The 18,236-nt window shown below is 36.6% G+C and overlaps 1 protein-coding gene across 1 annotated transcript in view; it reads right to left on the reverse strand.

Moving 5' to 3' along the window:
• EDRF1 (erythroid differentiation regulatory factor 1) overlaps positions 1 to 18,236 on the reverse strand; it is a 287,034-nt gene that overhangs the window by 247,671 nt on the left and 21,127 nt on the right. The window contains exon 7 of the mRNA XM_053692524.1: positions 9,444 to 9,565. Within this exon, the coding sequence (XP_053548499.1) occupies positions 9,444 to 9,565 (122 nt within the window). The remainder of the gene's footprint in view (positions 1 to 9,443; positions 9,566 to 18,236) is intronic.

The following is an 18,236-nucleotide window of genomic DNA, read 5'->3' on the forward strand; positions in this document are numbered from 1 at the left end:
AAAGGATTGCCCCCATTGGTAATGGATAACTAACCCTTAAATAGCAGAAAAAATGTACAGAATATAACGTTTTTTATCACAGTCAAGCACAATCTCACAGGTCTGCTGTGAGTGATTACCTCCCTCAAAATAACTTTTGAAGACCCCTGAGCTCTGTAGAGACGAACCGGATCATGCAGGGAAGAAAACAGGCTTGTGACTGAATTTTCTGATGCGTAGCAAAAGCGCCAAAATAGGCCCCTCCCCCTCACACACAACAGTGAGGAAGGTCAGTAAACTGTCTTAAATTAAATAAAACGACCGCCAAGTGGAAAAAAACAATGCCCAAAAACATAATTTATGTAAGAACTTACCTGATAAATTCATTTCTTTCATATTAGCAAGAGTCCATGAGCTAGTGACGTATGGGATATACATTCCTACCAGGAGGGGCAAAGTTTCCCAAACCTTAAAATGCCTATAAATACACCCCTCACCACACCCACAATTCAGTTTAACGAATAGCCAAGAAGTGGGGTGATAAGAAAAAAGTGCGAAAGCATAAAAAATAAGGAATTGGAATAATTGTGCTTTATACAAAAAAATCATAACCACCACAAAAAAAGGGCGGGCCTCATGGACTCTTGCTAATATGAAAGAAATGAATTTATCAGGTAAGTTCTTACATAAATTATGTTTTCTTTCATGTAATTAGCAAGAGTCCATGAGCTAGTGACGTATGGGATAATGACTACCCAAGATGTGGATCTTTCCACACAAGAGTCACTAGAGAGGGAGGGATAAAATAAAGACAGCCAATTCCTGCTGAAAATAATCCACACCCAAAATAAAGTTTAATGAAAAAACATAAGCAGAAGATTCAAACTGAAAATGCTGCCTGAAGTACTTTTCTACCAAAAACTGCTTCAGAAGAAGAAAATACAACAAAATGGTAGAATTTGGTAAAAGTATGCAAAGAGGACCAAGTTGCCGCTTTGCAAATCTGATCAACCGAAGCTTCATTCCTAAACGCCCAGGAAATAGAAACTGACCTAGTAGAATGAGCTGTAATCCTATGAGGCGGAGTCTTACCCGACTCAACATAGGCAAGATGAATTAAAGATTTCAACCAAGATGCCAAAGAAATGGCAGAAGTTTTCTGGCCTTTCTAAAACCGGAAAAGATAACAAATAAACTTGAAGTCTTTCGGAAAGACTTAGTAGCTTCAACATAATATTTCAAAGCTCTAATAACATCCAAAGAATGCAATGATTTCTCCTTAGAATTCTTAGGATTAAGACATAATGAAGGAACCACAATGTCTCTACTAATGTTGTTGAAATTCACAACTTAGGTAAAAATTCAAAAGAAGTTCGCAACACCGCCTTATCCTGATGAAAAATCAGAAAAGGAGACTCACAAGAAAGAGCAGATAATTCAGAAACTCTTCTGGCAGAAGAGATGGCCAAAAGGAACAAAACTTTCCAAGAAAGTAATTTAATATCCAATGAATGCATAGGTTCAAATGGAGGAGCTTGAAGAGCCCCCAGAACCAAATTCAAACTCCAAGGAGGAGAAATTGACTTAATGACAGGCTTTATACGAACCAAAGCTTGTACAAAACAATGAATATCAGGAAGAATAGCAATCTGTCTGTGAAAAAGAACAGAAAGAGCAGAGATTTGACCTTTCAAGGAACTTGCGGACAAACCCTTATCTAAACCATCCTGAAGAAACTGTAAAATTCTCGGTATTCTAAAAGAATGCCAAGAAAAATGATGAGAAAGACACCAAGAAATATAAGTCTTCCAGACTCTATAATATATCTCTCTGGATACAGATTTACGAGCCTGTAACATAGTATTAATCACAGAGTCAGAGAAACCTCTTTGACCAAGAATCAAGCGTTCAATCTCCATACCTTTAAATTTAAGGATTTCAGATCCTGATGGAAAAAAGGACCTTGAGACAAAAGGTCTGGTCTTAACGGAAGAGTCCACGGTTGGCAAGAGGCCATCCGGACAAGATCCGCATACCAAAACCTGTGAGGCCATGCCGGAGCTACCAGCAGAACAAACGAGCATTCCTTCAGAATCTTGGAGATTACTCTTGGAAGAAGAACTAGAGGCGGAAAGATATAGGCAGGATGATACTTCCAAGGAAGTGATAATGCATCCACTGCCTCCGCCTGAGGATCCCGGGATCTGGACAGATACCTGGGAAGTTTCTTGTTTAGATGAGAAGCCATCAGATCTATTTCTGGAAGTTCCCACATTTGAACAATCTGAAGAAATACCTCTGGGTGAAGAGACCATTCGCCCGGATGCAACGTTTGGCGACTGAGATAATCCGCTTTCCAATTGTCCATACCTGGGATATGAACCACAGAAACTAGACAGGAGCTGGACTCCGCCCAAACCAAAATTCGAGATACTTCTTTCATAGCCAGAGGACTGTGAGTCCCTCCTTGATGATTGATGTATGCCACAGTTGTGACATTGTCTATCTGAAAACAAATGAACAACTCTCTCTTGAGAAGAGGCCAAGACTGAAGAGCTCTGAAAATTGCACGGAGTTCCAAAATATTGATCGGAAATCTCACCACCTGAGATTCCCAAACCCCTTGTGCCGTCAGATACCCCCACACAGCTCCCCAACCTGTAAGACTTGCATCTGTTGAGATTATAGTCCAGGTCGGAAGAACAAAGAAGCCCCCTGAACTAAACGATGGTGATCTGTCCACCATGTCAGAGAGTGTTGTAAAATCGGTTTAAAGATATTAATTGAGATATCTTTGAGTAATCCCTGCACCATTAGGTCAGCATACAGAGCTGAAGAGGTCGCATGTGAAAACGAGCAAAGGAGATCGCATCTGATGCGGCAGTCCTAAGACCCAACATTTCCATGCATAAGGCTACCAAAGGGAATGATTGTGACTGAAGGTTTTGACAAGCTGACATCAATGTTAAACTTCTCTTGTCTGACAAGGACAGAGTCATAGACACTGAATTTATGTACAAAAACCTAAAAAGGTTACCCTTGTCTGAGGAATCAATGAACTGAATGGTAAATTGATCCTCCAACCATGAAATTGAAGAAACAACACAAGTCGATTCGTATGAGATTCTGCTAAATGTAAAGACTGAGCAAGTACCAAGATATCGTCCAAATAAGGAAATACCAAAACCCTATTCTCTGATTACAGAAAAAAGGGGCACCGAGAACCTTTGAAAAAAATTCTTGGAACTGAGGCTAGGCCAAACGGTAGAGCCACAAAACTGGTAATGCTTGTCTAAAAAAAGAATCTCAGACACTAAAAGTGATCTGGATGAATCGGAATATGCAGATACACATCCTGTAAATCTATAGTAGACATATAATGCCCTTGCTAAACAAAAGGCAGGATAGTCCTACAGTAACCATCTTGAATGTTGGTATCCTAACATAACGATTCAATAATGACAGATCCGGCACTGGTCTGAAGGAATTGACCTTCTTTGGTACAAATGAAGAGATAAAATAAAACCCCAGCCCCTGTTCCAGAACTGGAACTGGCATAAATACTCCAGCCAACTCTAGATCTGAAACACATTACAGAAATGCTGAGCCTTTGCTGTGTTAACTGGGACACGGGAAAGAAAAGAATCTCTTAGCAGGAGGCCTTAACTTGAAGCCAATTCTGTACCTTTCTGAAACAATGTTTCTGAAACCAGAGATTAAGAACGGAATTGATCCAAATTTCTTTGAAGAAAACGTAATCTGCCCCATACCAGCTGAGCTGGAATAAGGGCCGCACCTTCATAGGTACTTAGGAGCTGGCTATAGGTTTCTATAAGGCTTGAATATATTCCAAACTGGAAATAGTTTCCAAACTGATACCGCTCCTGAGGATGAAGGATCAGGCTTTTGTTCCTTGTAAGGAAAGGAACTAAAATGATTATTTACCCTGGAAAGAAAGGGAAAGCAAAGATGACTTAGAAGACACGTCAGCATTCCAAGTTTAATCCATAAAGCTTCTCTAGCTAAAATAGCTAGAGACATATACCTGACATCAACTCTAATGATATCAAAAGATGGTATCACCAATAAAATTATTAGCATGTTATAGAATGATAATAATGCTATAAAATTATGATCTGTTACTTGTTGCTCTAAAGCTTCTAATCAAAAAGTTGAAGCTGCAGCAACATCCGCTAAAAATATAGCAGGTCTAAGAAGATTACCTGAACATAAGTAAGCTTTTCTTAGAAAGGATTCAATTTTCCTATCTAAAGGATCCTTAAATGAAGTACTATCTGCCGTAGGAATAGTAGTACATTAGCAGGAGTAGAGATAGCCCCATAACCTTAGGGATTTTTGTCTCAAAAAAACTCTAATCTGTCAGATGGCACAGGATATAATTTGCTTAAACGTCTAGAAGGAGTAAATAAATTACCCAAATTATTCCATTCCCTGGAAATTACTTCAGAAATAGCATCAGGGAGATAAAACACTTCTGGAATAACTACAGGAGATTTAAAAACCTTATTTAAACGTTTACATTTAGAATCAAGAGGACCAGAATCCTCTATTTCTAATGCAAATAACACTTCTTTAAGTAAAGAACGAATAAATTCCATCTTGAACAAATACAAAGATTTATCAGCATCAACCTCTGAGACAGAAACCTCTGAACCAGAAGAACCATTATCAGTATCAGAATGATGATGTTCATTTAAAAATTCATCTGAAAAAAGAGAAGTTTTAAAAGACTTTTATGTATACTAGAAGGAGAAATAACAGACATAGCCTTCTTAATGGATTTAAAAAATAAAATCTCTTATGTTATCAGGAACACTCTGAAAATTAGATGTTGACGGAACAGCAACAGGTAATGTAACAGTACTAAAGGAAATTTTATCTGCATTAATAAGTTTGACATGACATGCAATACAAATAACAGCTGGAGAAACAGATACCAAAAGTTTATAGCAGATACACTTAGCTTGGTAGCTCCAGCACTGTGCAGTGACTTTCCTGAAGTAACTTCTGACTCAGTTGCAACGTGGAACATCTTGCAATATGTAAAAGAAAAAAACAACATATAAAGCAAAATTGATCAAATTCCTTAAATGACAGTTTCAGGAATGGGAAAAAATGCCAAAGAACAAGCTTCTAGCAACCAGAAGCAATAAAAAATGAGACTTAAATAATGTGGAGACAAAAGTGACGCCCATATTTTTTTCGCGCCAAATAAGACGCCCACATTATTTGGCGCCTAAATGCTTTTTGGCGCCAAAAATGACGCCACATCCGGAACGCCGACATTTTTGGCGCAAAATAACGTCAAAGAATGACGCAACTTCCGGCGACACGTATGACGCCGGAAACGGAAATAGAATTTTTGCGCCAAAAAAGTCCGCCCCAAGAATGACGCAATAAAATGAAGCATTTTCAGCCCCCGCGAGCCTAACAGCCCACAGGGAAAAAGTCAAATTTTAAGGTAAAAAATGTTAAATTAAAATGCATTATCCCAAATATGAAACTGACTGTCTGAAAAATAAGGAAAGTTGAACATTCTGAGTCAAGGCAAATAAATGTTTGAATACATATATTTAGAACTTTATAAACAAAGTGCCCAACCATAGCTAGGAGTGTCACAGAAAATAAGACTTACTTACCCCAGGACACTCATCTACATATAGCAGATAGCCAAACCAGTACTGAAACGAGAATCAGCAGAGGTAATGGTATATATAAGAGTATATCGTCGATCTGAAAAGGGAGGTAAGAGATGAATCTCTACGACCGATAACAGAGAACCTATGAAATAGACCCCTTAGAAGGAGGTCACTGCATTCAAATAGGCAATACTCTCCTCACATCCCTCTGACATTCACTGCACGCTGAGAGGAAAACCGGGCTCCAACTTGCTGCGGAGCGCATATCAACGTAGAATCTAGCACAAACTTACTTCACCACCTCCATCGGAGGCAAAGTTTGTAAAACTGAATTGTGGGTGTGGTGAGGGGTGTATTTATAGGCATTTTAAGGTTTGGGAAACTTTGCCCCTCCTGGTAGGAATGTATATCCCATACGTCACTAGCTCATGGACTCTTGCTAATTACATGAAAGAAACAATTTTTCACCCAGTACCTCAGATAATTAAACGATTTAACATGCCAGCAAAACGTTTAACATCAAATAAATGAAATGTCATTAGAAAGCCTGTTGCTAGTCGTTCCCACTGCAAGTTAGGCTAAGAGTCTTATGCATACAGTATTATCCCAGTGAAGTGCCATTCCCCAGAATACTGAAGTGTAAATATACATACATGACAGCCTGATACCAGTTGCTACTACTGCATTTAAGGCTGAACTTACATTATATCGGTATTGGCAGTATTTTCTCAGTCTCCTCAGAAAATAATATGCTGCTACATACCTCTTTGCAGGTGAACCTGCCCGCTGTCCCCTGATCTGAAGTTTACCTCACTCCTCAGATGGCCGAGAACAGCAAGATGATCTTAACTACGCCGGCTAAAATCATACAAAAAAACTCAGGTAGATTCTTCTTCAAATTCTACCTGAGAGGGAACAACACACTCCGTTGCTGTTTTAAAATAACAAACTTTTGATTGAAGATATAAAAACTAAGTATAATCACCACAGTCCTCTCACACATCCTATCTATTAGTTGGGTGCAAGAGAATGACTGGGTGTGACGTAGAGGGGAGGAGCTATATAGCAGCTCTGCTGGGTGATCCTCTTGCACTTCCTGTTGGGGAGGAGTTAATATCCCAGAAGTAATGATGACCCGTGGACTGACCACACTTAACAGGAGAAATAATAATGTCCCTTTTCACAGATCTATAAATATACATAAAAGTTAAAGGGACACAAGTCAAAATTAAAGGACCAGTCAACACAGTAGATTTGCATAATCAACAAATGCAAGATATCAAGACAATGCAATAGCACTTAGTCTGAACTTCAAATGAGTAGATTTTTTTTCGGACAATTTTAAAAGTTATGCCTATTTCCACTCCCCATCTGACAGCCATCAGCCAATCACAAATGCATACACGTACCATGTGACAGCCATCAGTCAATCACAAATGCATACATGATTATTCTGTGAATTCTTGCACATGCTCAGTAGGAGCTGGTGACTCAAAAAGCTTAAAGGGACAATGTACCCAAAAATTTTCTTTCGTGATTCAGATTGAGCATGAAATTTTAAGCAACTTTCTAATTTACTCCTATTATCATATTTTCTTCTCTCTCTTGGTATCTTTATTTGAAATGCAAGAATGTAAGTTTAGATGCCGGCCCATTTTTGGTGAACAACCTGGGTTGTCCTTGCTGATTGGTGGATAAATTCATCCTCCAATAAAAAAAGTGCTGTCCAGAGTACTGAACCCAAAAAAAAAAGCTTAGATGCCTTCTTTTTCAAATAATGATAGCAAGAGAACGAAGAAAAATTGATAATAGTAGTAAATTAGAAAGTTGCTTAAAATTGCATGCTCTTTCTGAATTACAAAAGAAAATTTTTGGGTACAGTGTCCCTTTAAATATAAAAAGACTGTGCACATTTTGTTAATGGAAGAAAATTGGAAAGTTGCTTAAAATTGCATGCTCTATCTGAATAATGAAAGTTTAATTTTGACTTGTGTTCCTTTAAACTTTAATGATTCAAATAGAATATGCAATTTTAAACAACTTTCCAAATTACTTCCATTAACAAAATGTGCAGAGTCTTTATATTTACATGTTTTGAGCCAACAATTCATACCGAGCATGTGCAAGAACTCACAGAATATACTTATATGCATTTATGATTGGCTGATGGCTGTCACATGAAGCAGTGGGAGTGGAAATATACATCTACTACTCATTTGAAGTTCAGACTAAGTGTCATTGCTTTGTCTTGGCATCATGCAAATATACTGTATTTACTGGTTCTTTAATATAAAAAGTAGCTTTACTAAGTATTGAGCCTTCAATAAAAACCCATTTCATCTGAAAGTGGGGGGTACACTATCCAGATGCTTATACAGGAGCACAATAAACACATATTACCAGCACTCTTGAGAGGAGTCCTGGTCATGCTGTGCATGATGTCCCTGGCGCACTATACTTTTGTGCACACTAGTAACGTGCTCCCATACTGGGAAAAAAAAAAAAGTGCATGTTTCAATACTCATATCTTAGCAAAAAGGCTCCCAAGAAAAAGCAATCAGTATAGTATGATATCCCTTTAAACATTCTTCCACATCTGTATACACAGAAAAACCGCCAAGTGGTGACTGCATCTTTCCTGGTTGCTTCCACAAGTCAAACAATATACTGATTCTTCTTCCTCTCCATTTCACAATACACTTTATTGCAGCCAGCTCACAGTTCTTTATATATTTTATTATTCAAACATCTTTAGGTTTTTCACTTTGTTCTTATAATTTTGCAGTGCTTAAGATCAGGGTACCTTGTACACACCAGGCCCCCTATAGTGTCCCTCCTGCCTAACAATGTTGACCACTTAAGAATTTCTAACACACCAGCATCTTATTTTAAAAGAACTGCAATAAGCAGTTATGAGGGTTTAAACTTGGCAGGTGTTAGAAAAAAAAACAGCACTGAAAACTGCCTTTACATAGCAGTCTATGGGAACTGTGTGTTCTCAGTAAATATGCATATGCTTATATATTTACAATTTGCTGCACGACACATCCTTAGCTGCGCTAGTGAGACAAGGCATGAGAACACGGCTCCCATTGGAGCCTATGGAAGCATGCTCTGCGTGTGCTGGTATCAATCAGTTGAGTGCAAAATATTGCATTTTTTTGCTGTTTTAAAAACCACTTAATACAACAGCATTAAATAATTGACAAATACACAGAATAATTGACACATACACAATATAAAGACAATGCAATTGCACTTAGTATGAATTTAAAATAAGCAGTAGAATATTTTATGGCAAATTAATCCAGTTTTTCCTCCCCATATCATGTGACAGCCATCAGCCAATCACAAAATGTATATGTATATATATATATATATATATATATATATATATATATATATATATATACACACGGTGCACTTTTGCACATGCTCAGTAGAAGCTGAAACCTCAGAACGTGTGAATATAAAAAGAATGTGCACGCTTTGATAATGGAAGTATATTGCAAAGTTTTTTTTACATTTTATGTTTTGTCTGAATCATGAAGCTTTAATTTTGCCTTTAGTGGCCCTTAATTATGTTCAGCAAAACAACTTTGGAATTTTTTTTTAATGCCTTTAGCCTATAACATAAGTCTGAAAGTGGCTAGCCTAGACCAGTGACATGTCCAGACTGAATTATCCAAATATGGCAAGTGGTGGGTGGAGCTTGGCAACTGAAAAACAATTGTGCTTAGCATGCTGATTAAAGTTAAAACTGTGATGATGCGATACAAAGAAATTACAGTTTTACTTGCTCACCTGAGACGCAAGCTTACAGCTGGGTACCGCCCCCCTCCAAATATAGGCATGTTAGAGCCTACCAACATATGGATGTCTTCAAAAGTCCATAGAATATTTCTGACAAAATCATTTTTAAGACCCTAGAAAAGAGATTGCACTTTTCATTACCAAAAAGACAAATATTAAAAAATGCAGATGCAAAACGTATCAAAGTTTAAAAATAAGTCCATAAGCTGCACTTATCCTACAACAATTGTTTATGAGCCAACTCGGAGATCATGGTAAAGTGATTTAAAAGGATAAATGAACCCAAAATAAAAAAAATCACATAAAAACGTGCAAAACAGTTGGAACGTCTCCCTTAAAACACCAACGTGGTACCGCTGATAAGCAACACATTTAAAGTTAAAATTTAAAATTAAAGTATTTAAAGTGCCATAAAACATGTTGAGATCTTTGCATATCCTAAAAGGGCAACTTAAGTAAAATTAATATTTTGCATAAAAAAAATGTTTAAAAATTGCTGGCAAGTATTTTAAAATAATTTTCAAAAATAAGCTAAATTTGTTACAAAGCTGTGCTGTCTGGAGCAGTCTACTCCACACCCCCTTAGTGTTTAGACACAGGCATTGTATCTCAACTGAGTTCACAGCTTCTAGGCATGCTCCAGCAGATAATCCCTATTCACTTTTGCATTCTACCAAAACAACAATAGATATAGATACAGCCATAGAAGGAAATGTGTGTGGGGAGATAGAGCTTTACAATTCAGAAACTAAAAAGAAAGGGTTAATGGTGATGCACTGCAGCATAAATTTGCAGGTAAAGTAATTAAAGTACATATTATATTTTGTCTCTATCCCAACTTGTTTTATGTCCCTTTAATCTATCCTTGCTGCTTTATTTGTGTCAACCCTCTCCCTGTGGAGTCCAGTCAGAGGGAAGTGTACATTGTTGCTACTGAGACTTCCCAAGTATTCTTTTCAAAGAGAATGAAGCAAATTAGAAGTAAACTGGAAAGGTGTTTAAAACTGTATGCTCTATCTGAACCATAAAAGAAAAAAGTTGAGTTTTATGTCCCTTTAAGATATAGGTTTGTTACAAATATAAAACCAAGCAAAATCATAGAATGGGTAGTGTAGGACACTGTTTTTCAATCACAGTCCTCAAGGACCCCCAACAGGCCAGGTTTTCATTATAGCTGAACCAGTGCACAGGTGAAATAATCAGCTGATGGGTGAGAGCTGGTTAATAACCATGGTTACTGATCAGCTGATTATTTCACCTGTGCACTGATTCAGCTATAATGAAAACCTGGCCTGTTGGGGGTACTTGAGGACCGCGCTTGAGAAACACTGATGTAGGGTAACAGATATAGCGGCACAATGTAATAAATCTCTAACTTGTTGTTTGAAACAAAAGCTTTTCTGTATAAAGGAATATAAAAGTGCAATACAAATGTTCTAACGTGTTAGAGAACATTCTTATTGCTTCTGTATAACGGTGTTCCGCTCAGGATCTGTAGTGCATTGCTACACTAAAGCTGAATTTAACTGTATGTTTATTCTGTGGGTGTAATTGAACTACAGCTTGTGTTTAACTGTGTTTTACAAAACATTGTCATGCACTAGAGACTTTTCTTGTTGCACTTTACGTCCCTTTAAACACTAAGGCTAAAATCTGTATTTGAACTCAGCACAATGTATAGTGTTATGTAATAATTGTTTGCTCTTCCAAGGTCTTAAAGCAAGGAGAGGGGGGCACATAAACAAAGAAGGGCAATCCTTTTTCTTTTCTGAAATAAAGCTGACTGCTTTGAACACGCCTGTATAAAAGGATAACTCCAGCCCTCAAGAACCTGCAACAAGTAAGAAGTCAAATAGTGAAATAGACATTAAAATGTTTTGGGTTTTAAAGGGACAGTCTACACCAGAATTTTTATTGTTTTAAAAGATAGATAATCCCTTTATTACCCATTCCCCAGTTTTGCATAACCAACACAGTTATATTAATATACTTTTAACCTCTGTAATTATCTTGTACCTAAGCCTCTGCAAACTTCCCCTTTATTTCAGTTCTTTTGACAGACTTGCAGTTTAGCCAATCAGTGCCTGCTCCCAGATAACTTCTCGTGCACGAGCACAGTGTTATCTATATGAAATACGTGAACTAACACCCTCTAGTGGTGAAAAACTGTTAAAATGCATTCTGAAAAGAGGTTGCCTTCAAGGGCTAAGAAATTAGCATATGAACCTCCTAGGTTAAGCTTTCAACTAAGAATACCAAGAGAACAAAACAAAATTGGTGATAAAAGTAAATTGGAAAATTGTTTAAAATCACATGCTCTATCTGAATCATGAAAGTTTATTTTGGCCTAGACTGTCCCTTTAACTTTGTTGGAATTATTTTTATTACTCTTATTTTGTTTTATACAGAATGTCAAATGGCAAAGTGACTAAAATGATTGTGTACATTATTCCTGATTGTAGTCAAACTTTCAGAATGTTGTAAAAGGTAATAGAGACACACACATATACATACACATACATACACATACTCTCTCTCATACAACACACACACACAAACCATTGCGGACTTATGCATTATGCAGAGTACCAAGGGGCAACAAAAAATAATAATTTTTCTTAAATGGATTTGTGGACTCTCCATGCCATTGGAAAGAAATAATAATTTTCTTTTAAAACCAGAATGAAAAAAAAATTAGATCAAAGAACATTTTTTTCTCTTATCTAAATTCCCAAAATGACATGTTCTGACTGAACCATGAAAGTTTAATTTGGACTTTCACGTCCATTTAAGTACCAGTTATGATCTGTACAAGTCAGGATTCTACTTGATGAAGAGGGAACAAGAAGCAATTTAAGATTAGCTGGGTCATGTTAGATATGGATGTTACGTAAAGTAAATAACCATAGCACATTGCACTGATCACGTATAGAGATAATGGTAATTATAACATAGTTCTTATTCAGATGAAATGTCAGCTTATTGTTTCAGGACTATGGCACTGGGTTATTATGATAAATTAATTCAGTACTTCCAGGCTATATTTAACCTTGATGCAGGGTCACTTCATGGGACTGAATCATAAACAGAGCAGTCAAAAATATATAAATAACTTCAACATTTCCCTTATATCAACATAGCTGCAACTAACAATCTGCCAGCAGTATGGCAAACAGAAATGTCCCTTTATAAAGAAAGAAATCATTACAAATAAGCTACGACCTACTTAATATACATCATTTGTGCGTATCCTATCTTATGTCTAACAGTAAACTCTTTAGAGCGCAAGGGCCTGTAATCCTTCTGTCCCAGTCTGCCTTTCCTATCTTCCCTATTACTGCACCCCATGAAGAGTGCTGCAAAATCTGGTGCATTACAAATAAAGACGATGTTAACGTAAGTACAAAGAAATAATTTATTAATTACAAAAGAAATCAATTGTACATTAAGAGTGGGCATTTCTAATTTTTTTTCTAACTTTAGGACAAGGGTGAAAAATCTTGGAAGACTTATTGCTAATTTAGTTACGCTCTCAAAAAGGCTTCCCCCTCCTGCTATAGGTTATCCCACTGTGCCGTCATGATAAAAACAAACTACCTAAAGCAGCACCTCTACTTGTAATATAAATGTTTGCACTAGTTAAATATTCTTCAAAAAGATCTTTAATTAAAAAGAATAAAACAGTTCAATTCTCTCTGTAAAAAAAATAAAAAAAATTTTACAAAATCAAGCAAAAACATAATTTATGTAAGAACTTACCTGATAAATTAATTTCTTTCATAGTGGCAAGAGTCCATGAGCTAGTGACGTATGGGATATACATTCCTACCAGGAGGGGGCACAGTTTCCCAAAATGCCTATAAATACAGCTCCCACCTCACTCATTCCTCAGTTTAACGAATAGCCAAGTAGTGAAGTGTAAAAAGGAGTAAAAAAGCATTAAAAAAAAAAAAAAGAAGGAGGAGCTGGAAAAAATATTGTGCTTTTATACAAAAAAAAATTAAAAAAAATCATAGCCACCACAAAAGAGGGTGGGTCTCATGGACTCTTGCTACTATGAAAGAAATTAATTTATCAGGTAAGTTCTTACATAAATTATGTTTTCTTTCATGTAAGTGGCAAGAGTCCATGAGCTAGTGAAGTATGGGATAAAATACCCAAGATGTGGAAGTCCACAGAAGAGTCACTAGAGAGGGAGGGATAAAATAACAACAGCTATTTCCGCTGAGAAATTAAATCCAAACAATAATTAAGTTTTCTTATAAACTTCAAAAAACAAATCGTAAGCAGTAGTATCAAACTGAGAAAGCTGCCTCAAGAACCTTTCTACCAAGGACTGCTTCAAAAGAAACAAATACATCAAATTTTGTAAATTTATGCAAATAACGCCAAGTTGCTGCATTGCAAATCTGATCAATGGCAGCTTCATTCTTAAAAAGCCCAAGAAGAAAGGACTGATCTAGTAGAATGAGCTGTAAATCTCTGAGGCGGAGACTGCCCGCCTCCAAATAAGCTTTGTGAATCAAAAAAAAAAGATGCCAAAGAAATAGCAAAGGCTTTCTGACCTTTCCAGGAACCAGAAAAAACAAATAGACTAGAAGTCATTCTGGAACCCAAAGAATGTAAATATCTTTCCAGAGAATTCTTAGGATTAAGACACAAAGAAGGAACAACAATTTTCCTACTAATGTTGATAGAATTCACAATAGTAGGAAGAAATTTGAATTAAGTCCACAAAACAGCTTTTATCTTGATGTAAAATCAGATAAGGAGGCTCAGAAGAGAGCTGATAACTCAGAAACTCTTGTAGCAGAAGAGATATCCAAAAGGAACAACACTTTCCAAGAAAGTAGTTTAATATCCAAAGAATGCATAGGCTCAAAAGGAGGAGCCTGCAAAATCCTTAAAACCAAATTAAGACTCCAAGGAGGAGAAATTAATTGAATAACAGGTTTGATAAGAACCAAACCCTGAACAAAGTGAATATCAGAAAGTTTAGCAATCTTTCTATGAAATAAAACGGAAAGAGCAGAGATGTGTCCCTTCAAAGTACTTGCAGACAAAACCTTATCCAAACCATCCTGAAGAAACTATAAAATTCGAAGAATGCCAAGAGGATTTATGAAAAGAACACCATGAAATATAGGATTTCCAAACCCGATAATAAATCTTTCTTAAAACAGATTTACGAGCCTGTAACATAGTGTTAACCACTGAGTCAGACACACCTCTATAACTAAGCGTTCAAATTCCATACCTTGAAATTTAACAATTTGAAATCCTGATGGAAAAACGGCCTTGAGACAGAAAGTCTGGCCTTAGAGGAAGTGGCCAAGGCTGGCAACTGGACATCCGGACAAGATCCACATACCAAAACCTGTGAGGCCATGCTGGTGCTACCAGAAACACATGAGACTGTTCCATTGTGATCTTAGAGATCACCCTTGAAAGAAGAACCAAAGGCGGAAAAATGTAAGCAGATTGAAAAAAAACAAGAAACTGCTAACGTATCCACCATCTCCGCCTGAGGATCTCTGAACCTGGAAAATTTCTGGGAAATTTCATGTTTAGATGAGAGGCCATCAACTATTTCTGGAAGGCCCCACATCTGTACAATCTGAAAAACACATCTGGATGGAGAGACCACACCCCTGGATGTAAAGTCTGACGGCTGAGATAATCTGCCTCCCAATTGTCTATACCTGGGATATGAATCACAGAAATTAGACAGGAGTTGAATTCCACCCCAAAAAGTATTCAAAATACTAATTTTCATCGCTAAAGGACTGCGAGTCCCTTCCTGATGATATATGCCACAGTTGTGATATTGTCTGTCTGAAAACAAATGAAACATTCTCTCTTAAATGGAGGCCAAGCCTGAAGAGTTCTGAAAACAGCACAGAGTTCTAAAATAATGATTGGTAACCTCCCCTCTTGAGGGTTCCAAACCCTTTGTGCTGTCAGCAAAACCCAGACAGCTCCCCAACCTGTAAGACTTGCATCCGTAAGAATACAGTCCAGGAAGGACGAACAAAGAAGGCACCCTGAATAATATGATGATGGTCTAACCACCAAAGTCAGATAGAGTTGAGTGTTGGGATTTAAGTACATCAACTGTGATACCTAAAATTAATCCCTGCACCATTGATTCAGCATGCAAAGCTCTCATAAGAAAAACGAGCAAAGGGGATTGCGTCCAATGCTGCAGACATGAAACCTAAAAACTTCCCTGCACATAGCCACTGAAGAGAATAATAGAGATTGAAGGTTTAGACAGGCTAAAACTAATTTCAGTCTCTTGACTGTTAAAAACAGAGTAATGGACACTGAATTTATCTGGAAACTTAAAAAGGTGACCCTTGCCTGAGAAATCACGAAACTAAGGTAAATTGATCCTCCAATCATGTCTTTGAAGAAACAACACTAGTTGATTTGTGTGAGATTCTGCTAAATGAAAGGATTGAGCTAGTACCAAGATATCATCCAAATAAGGAAAACACTGCAATACCCTGCTCTCTGATTACAGATAGAAGGGCACTAAGAACCTTCTAAAGGATTCTTGGAGCTGTCGCTAGACAAATTGGTAAAGCTTACCTAGAAAAGAGAATCTCAGAAACCAAAAGTGGTCTGAATGAACTGAAATGTGAGGATAAGCGTCCCGTACAACTATTGTGAACATGTAATGACCCTGCTGAACAAAAGGCATAATAGTCCTTATAGTCGCCATCTTGACTCAAAAAACGATTTAAAGTTTTCAGATCCAAGATTAGTCTGAATGAATCTCTCTTCTTTGGGACAAAGAATAGATTTGAATAGAAACCCAAACCCTGTTCCTGCTAAGGAACTGGTACAAACACCCCTGAAAAAAATTCCAGTTCTGAAATATATTTAAGAAAAAACCTGAACCGTCACAGAGTGTATTTAAACATGAGAAAGAAATAATGTTCCCATAGGTCTCATTCTAAAAATCTATTCAAAACCCTAAGAATAATATTCAATAGACTTTGGACTAAATCCATCCAAAAATAACTTAATCTGCCCCCCACCAGAAGAACTGGTTTGAGAACCGCACCTTCATGCAGTCTTAATAACTAGTATTTGTATAGCGCTTTTCTCCTAGTAGGACCCAAGAAAACGCTTTTTCAGCGCTGGCGCTCAGAGTTAACCAAATTGGCAGCTGAAATAGTAATAGCTATTATTATTCAAATAAATGGTACACATTTTATTGACCTCAAAAGGCCAAAGGGCTGCATCGACCCTGCCGGATATGAACCTGTGACCCTTGGATCTTAGAGCAAGCTTTTGTAGTCAGGGCACTTAACAACTAATCTACATCACCAGTCAAAAACTAGGGCAGAAAAAAACTCTTTTACCTCTAGATATAGAGGAGATAATAGAAATCAAAACAAATTATCCTAACAAGATAGAGATAATAAAATATATTTAGACCATGTCAAAATTCAAGATTAAAACCATGAAGCTCTTCTAAATAGAAAAGCTAAAAACATAGATTTGAAATTAATCTTAAATGACAACGTGAACGAATATAGTATCATAAATAAAATGAATATATCTGAAAACTGCTTATACTAACTGTCCAACAATAAAGTTGAGAGAGCAGCAATGTCAGTCATAGATATAGCTGAACAAGGAATATAAACAGTATGTAAATATGCTCTTTAAAAGGTAAGATTGAAATTTAAAAAGATCCTGAAAATAAGTACTAACTTCCATAGAACTAGTAGTACATTCCCAAAAAGGAATCAGGTTTAAACTATTCTAGCAAACATATCATAGATAGCATCTAGAATTATAAAAATAAAAAAAAGATTTGACAAATACAGTCTCCGATGCAGGATCCTTTGAACCGAAGAAACCCTTATCAGTAGAATAAATTTAAGTATGCTGTCGATCAAAACAAAATTGATTAAATCTTATAACAAATTTGGAAAGACCTTTTAAATTTATTTGAAGACACAAAAACAGTCATAGCCTTCTTATGATTGCAGTAATAACATGTGAAATCTGCAGAATTAATCAGGTACATTAAACTGAAAAATTAAAAACAGTAAATATATTTGTACATATAGAAACATTATCAGCATGAAATAAGATAAATAAATGCCACATAATTGAGCTGAAGAGAATAAAATCAGCTTGACAATAAAAAACACACTTAGCTTGTTGAAGAAATGTGTACAGGGCATCTTAGTTTCTACAGTAACATCATAGTCAGGATCAGTCTGAGACATCTTTCAAAATGTAAACGGAAAAAATTAACATTTAAACAAAATATTCAATTACCATATATCAGTTTCAGGAATGGGAAAAAATGCTTATGCTAAAAAAAATAGGCAAAAAACAAACAGCATAGCTCCCTATAATATAAAGAGAGCAAGAAGCATAAAAGGAAGTGGGGTAAAATAACACATTTTTGGCGCCAAGTATGACGCACCACACAAAAAGTGAAAATTGTTTGGTGCCAAACCAACACCAGGAAATGACAACTCGCGTCATAACAAGCGCGACTTTGCGCCAAAACAACTAATGTCAACAAAGACAAAGGAAATTATGAAACTTGCGCCACTATAGGCGCAACTACGCATCAAAACATTTTTGTGCCAAGAATAACGCAATACATAACAGCATTTTGCGTCCACGCGAGCCTAGATTTGCCCGCGAAAATTTAAGGAAAAACAAGTCAAATTGGAAAAAAAGACTGAAACCCCAGGTAAGAAAAAAAAATTAAATAAACTTTCTAAAACATGATACTCATACTGAAAC

This window comes from Bombina bombina, chromosome 9 (genome assembly GCF_027579735.1).
Source record: "Bombina bombina isolate aBomBom1 chromosome 9, aBomBom1.pri, whole genome shotgun sequence".
In the NCBI taxonomy this organism is placed as follows: Eukaryota; Metazoa; Chordata; class Amphibia; order Anura; family Bombinatoridae; genus Bombina; species Bombina bombina.